The 18,409-nt window shown below is 38.6% G+C and overlaps 1 protein-coding gene across 1 annotated transcript in view; it reads left to right on the forward strand.

The window, feature by feature from the left end:
- The window catches only part of LOC127844126 (histone-lysine N-methyltransferase SETDB1-like), a 37,158-nt gene extending 19,140 nt beyond the window's left edge, over positions 1-18,018 (forward strand). Inside the window, exons 7-12 of the mRNA XM_052374171.1 lie at positions 3,536-3,660; positions 4,329-4,433; positions 13,370-13,514; positions 15,065-15,180; positions 16,469-16,540; positions 17,868-18,018. Of these exons, the coding sequence (XP_052230131.1) occupies positions 3,536-3,660; positions 4,329-4,433; positions 13,370-13,514; positions 15,065-15,180; positions 16,469-16,540; positions 17,868-18,018 (714 nt within the window). The remainder of the gene's footprint in view (positions 1-3,535; positions 3,661-4,328; positions 4,434-13,369; positions 13,515-15,064; positions 15,181-16,468; positions 16,541-17,867) is intronic.
- The last annotated feature ends 391 nt before the right edge of the window (positions 18,019-18,409 follow it).

Consider the following 18,409-nt stretch of genomic DNA (forward strand, 5'->3'; position numbering starts at 1 on the left):
TGACCACATGTGTCGCTCCTAATATATCCATAGTTCTGTCACATGACCACATGTGTCGCTCCTAATTGATCCATAGTTGTGTTACATGACCACATGTGTCAGTCCTAAAACAGTTGCAACTTCAGGCGCAATGGTATCCCTGCATTTAAAGGCTCTGGAATAGAGCCAGCGTAGATCATGTCATAACACTGCTCTCACTGTCATACAGCAGGGAAGATCATGTCATAACACTGCTCTCACTGTCATACACCAGGGTAGATCATGTCATAACACTGCTCTTACTGTCATACATCAGGATAGATCATGTCATAACACTGCTCTCACTGTCATACAGCAGGGAAGATCATGTCATGACACTGCTCTCACTGTCATACACCAGGGTAGATCATGTCATAACACTGCTCTCACTGTCATATACCAGGATAGATCAGGTCATAACACTGCTCCCACTGTCATACACCAGGGTGGATAATGCCATAATACTGCTCTCACTGTCATACAGCAGGGTAGATAATATCAGAACACTGCTCTCAATGTCATACACCAGCGAATATCATACCATAACACTGCTCTCATTGTCATACACCAGGGTAGATCATGTTATAACACAGCTCTCACTGTCATACACCAGGGTAGATCATGTCATAACACTGCTCTCACTGTCATACACCAGGGTAGATCATGTCATAACACTGCTCTCACTCTCATACACCTGGGTTGATCATATCATAACACTTCTCTCACTGTCATGCATCAGGGTTGATCATGTCAGAAAACTACTGTCACTGTCACACACCATGGTAGATCATGCCATAACACTTCTCTCACTGTCATAAAACAGGGTTGATCATGTCAGAAATCTGCTCTCACTGTCGAACACCAGGGTAGATCATGCCATTAAAATCTCTCACTGTCATACATCATGGTAGATCATGTCATAACACTGCTCTTACTGTCATACACCAGAGTAGATCATGTCATAACACTACTCTCACTGTCATACACCAAGGTAAATCATGCCATAACACTGCTTGCACTGTCATATACCACGGTAGATCATGTCATAACACTGCTCCCACTGTCATATACCAGGGTAGACCGTGTCAAAACACTGCTCTCACAGTCACAGTCATACACCAGGGTAGATCATGTCATAACACTGCTCTCACTGTCATTAACCAAGGTAGATCATGCCAGTACACTGCTCTTACTGTCATAAACCAGGGTAGATCATGACATTACACTGCTCTCACTGTCATATACCAGGGTAGATCATGTCATAACACTGCTCTCTCTGTCATACATCAGGGTAGATAATGTCATTACACTGCTCTCACTGTCATAAACCAAGGTCGATCATGCCAGTACACTGCTCTCACTGTCATACACCAGGGTAGATCATGATATAACACTGCTCTCACTGTCATATACCAGGGTAGATCATGTCATAACACTGCTCTCTCTGTCATACATCAGGGTTGATCATGTCAGAAAACTACTCTCACTGTCACACACCAGGGTAGATCATGACATAACACTTCTCTCACTGTCATACACCAGGGTAGATCATGCCATAAAACTTCTCTCACTGTCATACATCAGGGTAGATCATGTCATAACACTGCTCTCACTGTCATACACCAGAGTAGATCATGTCATATCACTTCTCTTGCTGTCATACACCAATGTAGATCATGCCATAAAACTTCTCTCACTGTCATACATCAGGGTAGATCATGTCATAACACTGCTCTCACTGTCATACACCAGAGTAGATCATGTCATATCACTCCTCTCGCTGTCATACACTATTGTAGATCATGCCATAAAACTTATCTCACTGTCATACATCATGGTAGATCATGTCATAACACTGCTCTTACTGTCATACACCATAGTAGATCATGTCATAACACTACTCTCACTGTCATACACCAAGGTAAATCATGCCATAACACTGCTCTCACTGTCATATACCACGGAAGATAATGTCATAACACTGCTCCCACTGTCATATACCAGGGTAGACCGTGTAAAAACACTGCTCTCACAGTCATACACCAGGGTAGATCATGTCATAACACTGCTCTCACTGTCATAAACCAAGGTAGATCATGCCAGTACACTGCTCTCACTGTCATACACCAGGGTAGACCGTGTCATAACACTGCTCTCACTGTCATAAACCAAGGTAGATCATGTCAGTACACTGCTCTCACTGTCATACACCAGGGTAGATCATGTCATAACACTGCTCTCACTGTCATAAACCAAGGTAGATCATGCCAGTACACTGCTCTCACTGTCATACACCAGGGTAGATCATGACATAACACTGCTCTCACTGTCATATACCAGGGTAGATCATGTCATAACACTGCTCTCTCTGTCATACATCAGGGTTGATCATGTCAGAAAACTACTCTCACTGTTACACACCAGGGTAGATCATGACATAACACTTCTTTCACTGTCATACACCAGGGTAGATCATGCCATAAAACTTCTCTCACTGTCATACATCAGGGTAGATCATGTCATAACACTGCTCTCACTGTCATACACCAGAGTAGATTATGTCATAACACTCCTCTCACTGTCATACACCAATGTAGATCATGCCATAACACTGCTCTCACTGTCATATACCACGGTAGATCATGTCATAACACAGCTCCCACTGTCATATACCAGGGTAGACCGTGTCATAACACTGCTCTCACAGTCATACATCAGGGTAGATCATGCCATAACACTGCTCTCACTGTCATATACAAATGTAGATCATGCCAGTACACTGCTCTCACTGTCATATACCAGGATAGACCGTGTCATAACACAGCTCTCACTGTCATATACTATGGTAGATCATGCCATAACACTGCTCTCCCTGTCATAAACCAAGGTAGATCATGCCAGTACACTGCTCTCACTGTCATACATTAGGGTAGATCATGACATAACACTGCTCTCACTGTCATATACCAGGGTAGATCATTTCATAACACTGCTCTCACTGTCATACATCATGGTTGATCATGTCAGAAAACTACTCTCACTGTTACACACCAGGGTAGACCATGCCATAACACTTCTCTCACTGTCATACACCAGGGATGATCATGTCAGAAAACTGCTCAACACTGTCATACTCCAGGGTAGATCATGCCATAAAACGTCTCTCACTGTCATACACCAGGGTAGATCATGTCATAACACTGCTCTTACTGTCATACACCAAGGTAGTTCATGCCATAACACTGCTCTCACTGTCATATACCACGGTAGATCATGTCATAACAATGCTCTCACTGTCATATACCAGGGTAGACCATGTCATTAAACTGCTCTCACTGTCATACACCAGGGTAGATCATGTTATAACACTGCTCTTACTGTCATACACCAGGATAGACTAGGTCATCACACTGCTCTCACTGTTATATACCAGGGTAGATCATGCCATAACACTGCTCTTACTGTCATACTCCAGGTTAGATCATGTCATAACACTGCTCTCACTGTCATACACCAGGTTCGTTCTAAATGCGCCTGTCAGCAGCTGACTGTAGAATCGTCTGCTGTGAACAATCGTGGGGAACCAATCCCAGATGCAGGGTACTTGCACAGGCGACTGAGGAAACAACTGCTGTCATCTGGGTAAAGAACTATTGATTGTTGTACATATTTATCATTACCAGAGAGAGTTAAAGTAGAGGGTGTACTGGATTCACCATGGAGGTCTGTCTGTCTATAGACACAAACTTGTTAGACAAAGAACCACAGCACTATTTTATGCCAGTTTTGCATGTATAATTTACTTATGTTCATGGATTGCATACAAATGAAAAAACTATTTAACTGCCGATCTTTGAAGCAAAAATTTAACTGTGGTGTTTTGATCTGTACCTTTTTTAAGTACCGGTCTCTTTTTTGCGATAATCAGGAACAGGCTTATTTGGGTCAACACTTTACGCACATGTTTTAAGTCCTGTTTCTAAGGTCATGATTATTATTATGTCCCCCACCACTATAGTGTTTTTGCCCTTTCTGTTGGTTTGTTTGTTTGTTTGTGTGTTTGCATCAAACTTTAACATTTGCCCTAACTTTTGCAATATTGAAGATAGCAACTTGATATTTGGCATGAATATGTATCTCATGGAGCTGCACATTTTGAGTGGTGAAAGGTCAAGGTCATCCTTCAAGGTCAAATGTCAAATATATAGCTTCAAAGCGGCGCATTAGGGGACATAGTGTTTCTGACAAACGCATTTCTTGTTTGTATGCATAGAATCAATCACAGGTATAATAAGTAATTATATTTTCAGGGTATATGAGTGCAATTCACGATGTAAGTGTGATAAACGCTGTGGAAACAGAGTTGCACAGAATGGACTTCAAAACAGACTTCAAGTGTTCAAAACTGAGAAAAGGTTAGCACAGTCCCTAAAATAGTATCTTTTCAATACATGCAATAAAATAATAAAAAGTGATGCAGATTTTGGGAATTGAGATGAAACAATTTGACCTATTTCCTATGAATATTTGTAAGAAGTTGACTACTTGACTTACAGGTATAAAATGAGTCAAACAAGCTTTGTCAAATATACAATACTTTACAATAAAGACATAAAAAATACAATAAATTATGAGTATAATTTTATTGAGTTTACTGTTTACAGCTCTTTGATAGAAATGTGCTTGAACTATGACATTGGAAATGCCATTTTTAATTTTATTAGCTGATCTATTTTTTGAAAAAAAGCGTTATTTTATGACTGCAACTATTAAACAACACATTAAACTGAAGTTTAATGACATGATTCCAATATATTGTGCCTCCCAATAAACATCTAAAAAATGTAATAGAATGCATAAAGTATTCACGAACAGATCTATTTAATATATTAAACAAGTAAAAAAGTGGAATATAATGGCCGCAGCGTTAAAAAGAAAAATACAGCCGGTGGTAGCCACAAACCCCGAATAAACACCTATTCACTCGTGGAAACCGGCTATACTTTAACATGACTCTTTTAACCCTTTACCACTTACGTATTTTGACACATTTGTAGTCCCTTAGAAAGTTAAATTTTATTAAAGACCTTGCTTTCTAAATTCAGGTTTTAAAGGCTTCATTTCCAACTCTTAGATGCGGATGAGCAGCAAACAGCATAAAACCTAAACAGACTGTGAGTTACTCGCAGGCTAATCTGGTTTTAAGCTGTTTCCACAAAGCCATTTTCACTTTGCCTCTGAGTGGGAAAGGGTTAATATCAATTATCGCTCCACTTGCTTTCACACTTTTTCATGACTCTTTTAATATCAATAATCAATTCACTTGCGATCACACTTTTACATGACTCTTTAAATATCAATTATCGCTACACTTGCGATCACACTTTTACATGACTTTTAAAATATCAATGATCGCTCCACTTGCGAACACACTTTTACATGACCATTTTAATATCAATGATCGCTCCTCTTGCAATCACACTTTTACATGACTCTTTTAATATCAATGATCGCTCCACTTGCGATCACACTTTTACATGACTTTTAATATCAATGATCGCTCCACTTGCGATCACACTTTTACAACCAGCGATACCACATTTTCACATACTTACTCGAACATTAAAATACCAATAATCACTAAATCAGCAATTTGACACCTTAACGTTTTTTCCCTACGGTATTTCTTCTATTTTTATGTCCCTCACTATAGTAGTAGGGGACATATTGTTTTTGCCCTGTCTGTTGGTCTGTTGGTTTGCGCCAACTTTAACATTTGCAATCACTTTTGCAATATTAAAGATAGCAACTTGATATTGGGCATGAATATGTATCTCATGGAGCTGCACATTTTGAGGTCAAGGTCATCTTTCAAGGTCAAAGGTCAAATATATGGGTCAAAATCACTCATTTAATGTACACTTTTGCAATATTTCAATATTCAAGATAGCAACTTGATATTTGGCATGCGTGTGTATCTCATGGAGCTGCACATTTTGAGTGGTGAAAGGTCAAGATCATCCTTCAAGGTCAGAGGTCAAATATATGTGGCCAAAATCGCTCATTTTATGAGTACTTTTGCAATATTGAAGATAGCAACTTGATAATTGGCATGCATGTGTATCTCATGGAGCTGCACATTTTGAGTGGTGAAAGGTCAAGGTCATCCTTCAAGGTCAAATATATGGGTCTAATTTGCTCATGTAATGTCACTTCTGCAAAATTGAAGCTAGCAATTTTATATTTGACATGCATGTGTATCTCATGGAGCTGCACATTTTGTCGTGAAGGGTCAAGGTCATCCTTTAAGGTCAAACGTCAAATACGGGGACATAGTGTTTCACAACACATCTTGTTAAGCTTAATTTCTAACCAGGTTTTCGGACGCAAAAAACTGGCTATTAGATTGGCGAATGTCGGCGGGCGGGCGGGCAGTTTGGCAGGCGGGCGGAACAAGCTTGTCCGGGCCATAACTTTGTTGTTCATTGTGAGATTTTAAACTCATTTGGCACATTTGTTCACCATCATTAGACGGTGTGTCACGAGAAAGAATTACGTCGATATATCAAAGGTCAAGGTCTCACTTTGAGTTCAAAGGTCAAAAATGGCCATAAATGAGCTTTTCCGGGCCATAACTATGTCATTCATTGGGAGATTTTAAAATCATTTGGCACATTTGTTCAAGGTCCAAGGTCAAGGTCGCAAACAAAGGGGGTTAATTACAAACAGTCAGTTCAGTTTTATTTGTCTTTCTTTATCAGACATTTTTTTCAAATTGAAAACCTGGTTTTGTGACAATTTTGTCCCTTGTTAATAACTTGGAATTATCCTAAGGACTAGGTTGATATACTAGGCACGTAGCCCAGAGTCCATTCGAGAGATAAATGTTTTAGAATAAATGCGAATGCCCATCTGACCCCCGGCAAACAGAATTTTCTGCCACAATAAATTTCACAAATTTATCCCTGCAAATTCTGGATTAGCCCTTTAACAGAACTTTAAGATGACATTGCGACTGCAATCTTAATACAAATCAAGGCCAACGTCCGACAAATGAACACCATCGCTCCGAAAAAACCCTGGCGTCGCGAAATCGATCGGCTCCGACAAGTACCCGGTAAACATTTTCGCACGCAGCCGACCCCAGCGATTGGTGCGCTTTTGCTTCATGTCAAACACCTGGTCCGAAACACCAGCGCCGTTACAAGATAGTTTAATTCTCGTTTAATGGTGTTCTTTAGTTTAATCAACAACATATTGGCAAGATCGTTACCTGCTAGGTTGATAAAAAGAATGTCTGGTGCTTTATTAAAAGTTCGACTCGACTGCATGCCGGAACTGCGCCCATGTCCTTCCGCGCATGCCCCACCAACCGATTTGTTTGCCCTCAGTGGTTCTCAGGTCGATCTTGCCTTTCTGTAAGGCGCGAACGCCGGCCCAATACGAGATCGAGTCTCCGATTACCCGTATATCTGGAAAAAAACACACTTGCTTTCAAAGAATACTCCGATCTATCGAAAATACGCGTTATACGCCCCCGACGAGCAACGCCCAATCCGCTTGATGTCGTTTGGCTGAATACCCTCTGAGGCCAAGTCAATGGCTCTACCTATCCTGAAGCTGTGCGTTTTGATATGATGATTATTTAGCTTACCAGACAAAAGACATTATAATAAAACAGATGCAAATTGATTCCTAGTGACTGGGCGACCATCGCCGTGGCAAATACACGGGCCGACGCTATGGGGTCGTACTGCAAGATAGTATGTAATCGACCGAACAGGACGCAATGCAGACTCCGGCTCGTATGGGATCCGGAATGTGACCAGAATACCGCGCTGATTTGTTTTATGTTTCCTGATTGTGACAATTATGGCGTGTTTATTCCCCTTGACCCTAAAGTCAGCTATTTGCCACTAATTACTGCATGTTGCTGTTGCTACCAATTCATTGACTTAGAACAGACCGAAATATGCCAGAGCAAACAAAGCATTGAAAAGTGCGTGCTCGAAGTCATGATAACACTTTCACTATCTGCGAGATAATAACTGTCAGCACTTTCCGATTGGGTCCCGCGTATAAACCGTTTGTCGTGATCGAGAACAGCCCTAAAGCATTTCTTTGCTTCAAAAATGTTACTAATATCGTACCAGCCCATATATTTATGAATTTAACCCGGAAATGTAGGTCTTGATTGATTTAGGTGATAGACCCTTTTCAAAACAATAGGCTAAAAAAAGAACGACATGTTGTTGATCAACGGGCCAGTTGCTGCTTGGACTATACGCCGAGCTAAAATTGTTGAAAACGTGCAAGCTGTATATTGTACAAACGCCACGAATTAACCGACATATTATTGAACATTAACTCTTTTGCTGTATGTTCAAGACGTTCCACAGATGGGCCGTAAACGGTGTCGGCATTGGGTCCGCTTCCGGTGCCAGCTCTCTGAATTTGCTTATCTGAAACCGAGACAATGCATCGAACAATACGTTTCGGTAACTGGGGACGTGGCTGGCGCGAACGATAACATTTATTTCCAAGCACTTTAAAGCGAGAGTTAGAATTAAATTCATGTGCATATCGGAAGTCGACTTGTTTAATATATAAACAACCGCTGCATTGTCACAATGAAACATTTACTTTTATTTTTTATATTTTTTATATCATCGCCCTGGAGAAACAGTACAACGACAATAGGAAATAATTAGAGAACAGTTATATCCTTAGTTACGCCTTTTTGCCTCCATAACTCAGTCCAACAAACGTTACACCAGTGAACTTTAAAATAAATCCCAAAACCAAAACCACCAGTGCTGTCTGTAAATAATTGAGTATTGCCATTGGAAATCCAGTGTCTGTCGTGGAAATCGATACTCCATTGTAATTGCGCAAAAATGTCAATCACATTTCAAGGTATTGCCTAACAGCTCGCGTTATACGTATGCGATGGAATGCTTTTTATATGCCGCAGTTGGTGTTAATTAATCTCTTACAAAACGGGCGGCCGACTGGAATTGCCCTGCAAGCAAAGTTAAGGAACCTTTTAGCGATTGCATTTGTTTTAAAGTAATTTTCTGTTTGTTCACAATGCAATTAATTTTGTCCTCCAACTCCAGAGATTTTATTTTAGGAATGCGTACCACTAATTTCGCCCAGTTTAATTCCAAGCCTAAAAATACGATAATTTTGCTGGGGCCTTCTGTTTTCTCAACTGGCAACGGCAAGTTTAGCGCCTGCATACAATTGATAAATGTTTCCATAACTTGGCGACAACCTAGCTCAGATTTATCGCCTCCTTATAGTGTATAAGCCTGCCAGACACCATTTTACTCTTAACGCAGAATTCCAAGAATGATGAAAACTGCTCAAATGTTTTGGAACTGACTGAAGCGCCGAGTGTTAAAGCTTTTTCCACGTAATACATGCCATTAAAAGGTATGCCTAGTATTTCAAAAATGTTCTCGCCTAACCGGAAGAAGTCGAAATGCGTTTTTAAGATCCAATTTGGAAAGTTATTGGCCTAAATCTTGAACCATGTGAACCGCCTCATTGAAATGTGTGTACTGAGCGGACGAGTATTTTTTATCAATAAAATCGTTTACTGAGTGTCCATCTGGAAAAGAAAGGTGGTGAATCATTCTAAATTTGCCTGTTGTCTTTGGGCAGAAAGCCTATGGGGGCGACCATAAAATTAGTGAAAGGTTGTTCACTGAAAGATCGCACCATCCTCCCCGCCAAGAGCTCATTATTGTCCCCTACAGGTGAAACCGGAGGGGACTTATGGTTTGCATTCCGTCTGTCTGTCAGTCTGTCTGTTAGTCAGTCCGTCACTTTTTTCTGGATCCTTTAAAAGTTATTGATATTTATTCATGAAACTTGGAACATGGATAGATGGCAATATGAGATTATGCACGTCATTTCATTGTGTTACTACATCAAGAATTCTGGTTGCTATGGCAACAAATACAACACTTATTTTTTCTGACAATGGTGGAGTTTCACCGGTAGGGGACCATATTGCTTGGCAATCTCTTGTTAATCTTATCTTGAATGTCTGCATACGCCATAGCATTAGTTCTTACTTAATCGACGGACCCTAGAGCCGCTATAATGCATTGAAAAAACATTAATAAAACAATTTTTAAGCTTTCAAATTATACAACATAAAGTATTTGCGTAATATTTTGATATTCACGGGCGATGTTGCGCGATTAACTAGGTCATGGTATATGTTACAAGGCCGATGAAATCTAAACTGTTCATCATACTCACGCCATGCTTACCCCCCCCCCCCCCCACCACCCCCCTTGGCGTGCAGCGCACTAGCGTATCGTCCACATTTTATGTATCAAAGCGCTGAAGGCACTGAAGTTGTTCGCTATAGCATAATCTTAGACGCAACTCAGTTTTCAAAATTATGTCATAGCTTTTTATATCGCAAGTTTGAAATGGACACACCCCATTCAAATTTATAAAGAGAAATTTATAAAGAGTCTGTCTTAAAGCACAGGTCGAGATGTGTGTGCACTGTTTATCCTCATATTTATGTTATAGAGATAACTAAGCCAAAATAACAACAATGTATCTCTTTTTTCACAATTGGTTGCTGCACTGGCAACCATCTTTAGAATTTTGGTTGCATTGCTAAAGAATTACAAGCCTATAATCATGTAAATGTTGTGTAATGTGTATCTAGTACTTCATCTATTTTCTTTAAATAATTGAGCAACAATTTTGCCCACATGACAGACTTTTAATGCAGCATTAAGCCCCGTTTTCCATGAAAAAAGCCAAAATGTACAGATTTCAATTATAAACTGGCCAATGTCGTCGCACAAGCTGTTATAAACACTAGACTGCCCAATATCATCGCACAAGCTCATAAACCTATTGTTTACATACAGGCTTTCTGCTGCAGTGTACCAGTGAAGTATAAACAGAAAATGGTTATTGTTCCTAGTGTAGTTAACAGGCAGTTATCGTTCCTAGCGTAGCTAAAGCAGACTGACTTTCAAAACTGCCTCTCTAACGCTCACAACTAAAAATCGCATGGACTTTGTCTTGCCGCGTGGTTAGGTTAAATTGAGACATAAATCAAAAAGTAATCAATAAATACCAGCGTTCGATAGTCTATAATGTATCCCTACATTCTTAAGGGCGCTTCTCAATACTGCCTTGTGTCGACAACTGAAGAACACCCCCGTTACAAAAATCTGACAACTCGAACGAAGTTCACATAATCGCCCCTCACAATTTGTTGTTTAAGCGGGACTGGCACGTGCGCGGCCAAGTCATCGTCCGCTTAACGCCGTAATTCGTGCGACTGACCCATATTCAGGGGTCGCCCCGCTTACTTTTTTTCTGACGGAAGGTATTTCCGAAGATTACTCGAGAAAAAAATTGTACAAGTTTTTTGGCAATCTGAACGCAAGCACAGGCAGTTTGCAAAAGGAAGAATGACGTAATATCACGTGGTACGGAAAATGCGTAATTCTATTGTTCTAACGGACTCGTCTGAGGTATTCCGTACATAACGTTACTTGAAGAAACAAACAAAAGTCTTGCGAAATCGTATTTATAGAAACCAGTAAACAACTTTCGTTTCCGCCAAATTAAATATAAATTTAGATTTAGAAATTGACGGGACTTGGCAGGCAAAGTAAGATAACTCTGGCTGGCATTTTGACAGAATTATGTGCCCTTTTTATGTCCCTTACCACTATAGTAGGGGACATATTGTTTTTGCCCTGTCTGTTGGTATGCTGCTTTGTTTGTTTGTGAAAACTTTAACATTTGACAAAACTTTTGCAGCATCGAAGATAACAATTTCATATTTGGTATGCATGTGTATCTCATGGAGCTGCACATTTTGAGTGGTGCAAGGTCAAGGTTATCCTTCAAGGTCAAATATATGGGTCAAAAGCGCTAATTTAAATGTACACTTTTGCAATATTGAAGAAAGCAACTTGATATTTGGCATGCATGTGTATCTCATGGAGATGCACATGTTTAGAGGTGAAAGGTCAAGGTCATCCTTCAAGGTCAAATATATGGGGACATAGTGTTTCACAAACACATCTTGTTATACTTAGAACATTGAACATTTGCTTATTAAAGTTTAGTGTTTAGGTCCTCTTTATTTCTAAAGTATCAGAGCTATTGCTTTCATACTTGCAACACTTACTAAATGTCATAAAGGGAATGTGCAAGCAAAGTTATGTAACTCTGACTGGCATTTTGACAGAATTATGGCCCCTTTTATACTTAGAAAATTGAAAATTTGGTTAGGTTTTGTGTTAAGATCCTTTTTATTCCTAAAGTATTAAAGCTATTGCTTTCATACTTGCAACAATTACTAACTATCATGTAGGGACTGTGCAGGCAAAGTAATGTAACTGTGACTGGCATTTTGACAGAATTATGGCCCCTTTTATACTTAGACAATGGAAAATTTTGTTAAGTTTTTTGTTTTGGTCCACTTTACTCCTAAAGTATCATAGCTATTGCTTTCACACTTGGAACACTCGCTTACTGTCATAATCATAAGGGGACTGAAAAAGACAAGTTGCATAACTCTGGTTGGCATTTTGATGGAATTATCGCCCTTTTTTGACTTAGTAACTTTGAATATTTTGTTAATTTTTTGGTTTTGATCCACTTTACTTCTAAAGTATCAAGGCAATTGCTTTCAAACTGTTAATACTTTCTTGCTATTATTAGGGCACTGTACCTGGCAAGTTCAAAGTATTAAATTTTGCTAAAATTGCCATAACTTCTTTATTAATGATCAGATTTGATGCATACTTTGACAAACACATACCTGACATACCACAATGGACTCCACCCAAACCATCCCCCACGCCTCACCTCAGAATCCCATCCCCTCCCCAAAAATGTTTTTTTTTTCATGTTTGTCTTATTTTTGAAAGATCATGTAATAAATGACCACACCCCACACTATACCCCCTCTCACCCTCCTCCCCCGACCCCCCCCCCCCCAAAAAAAAGATAATAAAATTATATTTTTTTTAACATGGTAAAAAACAAAACAAATATTTAATTGTATTATTTCATTTTTGAAAGACTGGCTAACCATCCCACCCAAGAATCCCCCGCCCCCCCCCCCCCAAAAAAAAAATAATTAAATATTATTTTTCTTTTTGGTAAGATAATGTCATAAATGACCACACCTTCACACTATACAACCCTCTCCACCCCACCCCTCCACCCTTTTTGATCAAGTATGGAAGTATTACCTTTAAAAGAAAAGTAGATGAGCGATCTGCACCCGCTAGGCGGTGCTCTTGTTTTTCGAAGCTCTCAATATCAAATGTTGATTCCTGTACAGTGGATGGGGATTACGTTGCCTGGACGACATTCCCTTCGGAGGGTTCATATGCATATATGCCGGGCAGTTGCTGACGGACCAGGCGGCAAACGAAGATGGGAAGAAATACGGAGACGAATACCTCACAGATTTAGACTTAATTGAGGTTTTGGCATCTATGATGAAGCTATGGATGTGATGATGTACACATTAATTTCTGATCAGTGTGTTCAAAAACTTTTGAGCGTTTTGGATAATTTGTAAACATGACCCTGTGGTGAGGTGAATGGTCAGTTATCTTAGACCTAAGTGTTCATGCTGAAATCTCAGTACAGTATCTTAAGATGGTGGATTCTTATCTCCCTTCTGATCAGGGTCACATTTGTCTTTCACTGTCCCCAGGTTATCTTGTTTGCACATGTCATTATGCATTTGAACTACATTATTTTATCCGAATGTGCAGCAGCAATTGTCTGATCCTGACCATACTTCATGGAAATTAAAGTCATCATAGTACCTTAGCCAAATTATCAGCCAAAATCCCACCTGATATTGCTTAACAATTACCTATGTCTATACATTCATGGGAAGTGTCAAAAGAATCCAACTATATGTGAACTTGTTATCCCCCGCCATAGGCGGAGGGATATTGTTTTGGCGTTGTCCGTCCGTCCGGCCGGCTTTTTTGTGTCCGGAGCCATATCTTGGAAGTGCTTTGGCGGATCTCATTGAAACTTGGTATGAGTATATATATATATGGATAAATGGATGATGCAAGCCAAATGGCATTGTACACCATCGAATAATAACAGAGTTATGGCCCTTTGTACTTTGAAAAAATGCTTTGAAAAAATGCTTTTTTGTGTGTCCGGAGCCATATCTTGGAAGTGCTTTTGCGGATTTCATTGAAACTTGGTTTGAGTATATATATGGATAAGAGGATGATGCACGCCAAATGGCATTGTACACCATTGGATAATAATAGAGTTATGACCCTCTGTACTTTGAAAAAATGCTTTTTTTGTGTGTCCGGAGCCATATCTTAAAAGTGCTTTGACGGATTTCATTGAAACTTTGTATGAGTATATACAAATGTATATGGATAAGAGGATGATGCACGTTGGCATTGTCCATCCGTCCAGAAAACTTTTGTGTCAAGAAGTATAATGGCGGGGGATATCAATTCAACGAATTTGCTTGTTTAATTCATAGTCCATATGTCCTGAACACAATTGCAGAAATCATTTTTAATGAACATAAACCAAAAAAAATACACATTTAAATCACCACGATTTAGATTTGGCTATGACATGTAATATTTTTACTGTACATATGATATCTTATGATTCCACTAGGGTTAATCAAATGTGAGTAAAAAACGTGTGATCTTTGAATTAAGTATACGTTCCATTTGCGGTGAGTGCTTATAAACATAAACATAATGAGATGTATTTTTTATAAACAAAAGTATCTTTGAAAGAAATATGATTTGTCTTCAGTTTAGCATTAGAACCATTTTAGTATGAAGAAGTGAAACTCCAGCTGCTCCAGCAGTAATGCATTCTTAATATACACAAGTTTGTAGTCCTTTATTTGTTGCAAGTGACAAATTGCCAAAACATTACGGCACAATACAAAGCACACATTTATATATTTTTGATGTACAAGTACTTTTAACAATAACTTCCATACACTCAATAGTTTCTCTTTACTTAGAAGGCAGAGCGAAAGAAGGAGGGCTATGAGAGCAATGTGGAAAACATTGAAGATATTGCGGACCATGAAGCGGACTTTGACTCAGAAGGCTCGGCCCATAAGTCCGACTCAGACGAGTATGATTAATGAAACACTCATTATTAACAGTTTATATAGAGAATATTATGTGAGTTTAGGATAAAGATCAGGTTTATCATGTGAGGCTTAGAACCATGGTTGCGCAAGGCTATTATTTCCTCCTTTTTTAACCATGTTTTCCGAAGGAAAAAACTGGTTATTAGTTTGGCGAATGTCGGCGGGCGGGCGGAACAAGCTTGTCTGGGCCATAACTTTGTCGTTCATTGTGAGATTTTAAAATCATTTGGCACATTTGTTTAACATCATTAGACGGTTTGTTGCGCGAAAGAATTACGTCGATATCTCCAAGGTCAAGGTCACACTTTGAGTTCAAAGGTCGAAAATGGCCATAAATGAGATTGTCCGTGCCATAACTATGTCATTCATTGTGAGATTTCAAAATCGTTTGACACATTTGTTAACCATCATGGGACGGTGTGTCGCACGAAAGAATTACGTCAATATCTCAAAGGTCAAGGTCGCCAAGACTAAAAATATATTTATTTGGAAACAAAGGGGTTAATTATAAACAATCAGTTCAGTTTGAGTTGTCTCTCTTTATCAGACTTTTTTCACATTGAAAACCTGGTTTCGTGAAAATTTTGTCCCTTGTCTATTAATAAATTTCAAATATCGCATTTTTTGACGATTTTGTTTTTCAGATGTTGACAAAACAGATTCTCCAATTTTTGGAAAAACCCAAATCTGATCTAAAAATAGCGATAGTATACAGCTAAAGTTTATAGGATGGTTGTTATACTATCATTCCTCATCTGGTAATGGGATTAAAATAGGAATAAGTTTAGAATATAATCGAAATCAAGCAAGCTAAAACCATTTCTGTTGGATAATACAACATTTGGCAGAAGTATGGGGCAATGGAAATCAAGAACATATGGAGGGATGAATTTAGAACTTTAAAAAGACAATGAAAATCACAAATATGATATGCGGTATAACTTTTTATATCCAATACCTGGCAATATTAAAAAATGATTGGGGTCAGAGAAGGCAATTGACCGATCCGGCAGTTTCAACTTAAATATAAAATCTTCCTAAACTTTAGCTTAAGCATGACTTTTTATTGTGTAAAATGTTTAGTCCCTAAATATGTTATATACACAAACAATTATTGGATACTATTGCCTTTTAAAACAAAGGTCTACATATTTTAAAACATCATAAACAACAAGTCATTGTTTCCATTGTATGTACATGTATATCATATTCAAATTATGAAAGCAAAATATTCACATGACAATTTACATTATATTATTCTGTTTTAAGATCATTCAAAGCTGTGTCATTTCAAAATAAGAAATCAAATGAAGCACTTCCAGAAAAGCGTCACCTGACAAGGTATGAAATGTTTCATTTCTGGAATCATATGAATGGTTAGCATAATGTAATTTCCCTAAGTTTTCTCACTCTCTAAACATTTATGATTTTGACAACTGGTTACATTTCCGGGAAAAGGTTTACCTGAAGAAAAGTTTTGATTATATTTTTTCTTGGAATAATTCGTACGATTTTTCGTTTTGTGTGCAACATACTGCCTACTTTCGCTGGCAACTAGTTGGAACAACAAGCCCCATGTGTACACAATTTATTAAATAACATCTTAATAAAAAAAGTAACACAGCAATAAATCAGCACCTTAGTGGTTACAAACATGTGGCTATTTTTTAATACTATGTGGTATAGTCTAGCAAGCTGTCTTGTAACGGCTCTTTTTAGGAGACTGTTCATTCACATATCCAGACTAAAGACACCTTGTCAGTCAAAACAAACCTTAAAGCTTAACACGGTTTCAGGATTTCTAGCTGAATTAACTATCCCCCGCCATAGGCGGAGGGATATTGTTTTAGCGTTTTCCATCCGTCTGTCTTTCCGTCCGTCCGGAGCCATATCTTGGAAGTGCTTTGGCAGATTTCATTGAAACTTGGTATGATTATATATATATGGATAAAAGGATGATGCACGCCAAATGGCATTGTACACCATATGTTAATAACGGAGTTATGGCCCTTTGTATCTTCAAAAAGTGCTTTTTTGTGTGTCCGGAGCCATATCTTGGAAGTGCTTTGGCTGATTTCAAAGAAACTTAGTATGAATATATATATATATATATATATATATATATATATATATATATATATATATATATATATATATATATATATATATATATATATATATATATATATGAATAAGAGGATGATGCACGCCAAATGGCATTGTATACTATATGTTAATAACGAAGTTATGGCCCTTTGTATCTTGAAAAAATGCTTTTTTGAGTGTCAAATATAACTTTTTTTGTGTCAAGAAGCATATTGGCGGGGGATATCAATTCAACGAATTTGCTTGTTTTTAAGTAGAATAGACCTTAGTGTATTTGTAATAAAACAATAATAGACTATATATATTGACTAAGGGCTTTCTGTGCCACTCGAATTAATTATTAAGCAATGCTAGGTATTGACCAATAAAGCTGAAGATAATTTGATTTTTCTGCAACTTAATCTGTATCCTTACCTGTTAAATAGCTATATGCAGATGAATTTTGCAAAGCACAGCAAACTTGGCTCAAAATGTATGAGCTAGGGGAAACCCTGGACCATACTGAGCTACCAGTATTTGTATTTACTATCAGGCTTTGTTGTTCATGTCTTATGTTTCACAGGTTGGCTGAGAAGTCTGTTAAGAACAAGCAGACAGCTCAGAAGAGTAGTTCCTCCTCTCCAGCCTCTGCAATACGCTCCCCGGACCTTCCTGATCTCCATGACACAGGTCCCACTGGTGGGTGCTCAGATTGCTCAGGTGAGCTTTTGTGACCAGTCTTTGTCCGTCGTCCGTCCGTCCACATCTTGTTCGTAAACACTCTAGAGGCCACATTTATTGTCCGATCTTCATGAAACTTGGTCAGAAGCTTTGTCCAAATGAAATCTCGGTAGAGTTCGAAATTGGGTTGTGCCGGGTCAAAAACTAGGTCACTAGGTCAAAAAAAAGAAAAAACTTGTAAACACTGTAGAAGTCACATTTCATGCCCAATCTTCATGTAACTTTGTTAAAATGTTTGTCTTAATGATATGTTGGTTGAGTTCAAAAGTGGTTTCGGTCAGTTGAAAAACATGGTCGCCAGTGGGCGGGGCAGTATTCCTTATATGGCTATAGAGAAACCTTGTAAACACTCAATTTTTGCCCAATCATCATGAAAGTTAGTCA

This window comes from Dreissena polymorpha, chromosome 1 (genome assembly GCF_020536995.1).
Source record: "Dreissena polymorpha isolate Duluth1 chromosome 1, UMN_Dpol_1.0, whole genome shotgun sequence".
Lineage (NCBI taxonomy): Eukaryota > Metazoa > Mollusca > Bivalvia > Myida > Dreissenidae > Dreissena > Dreissena polymorpha.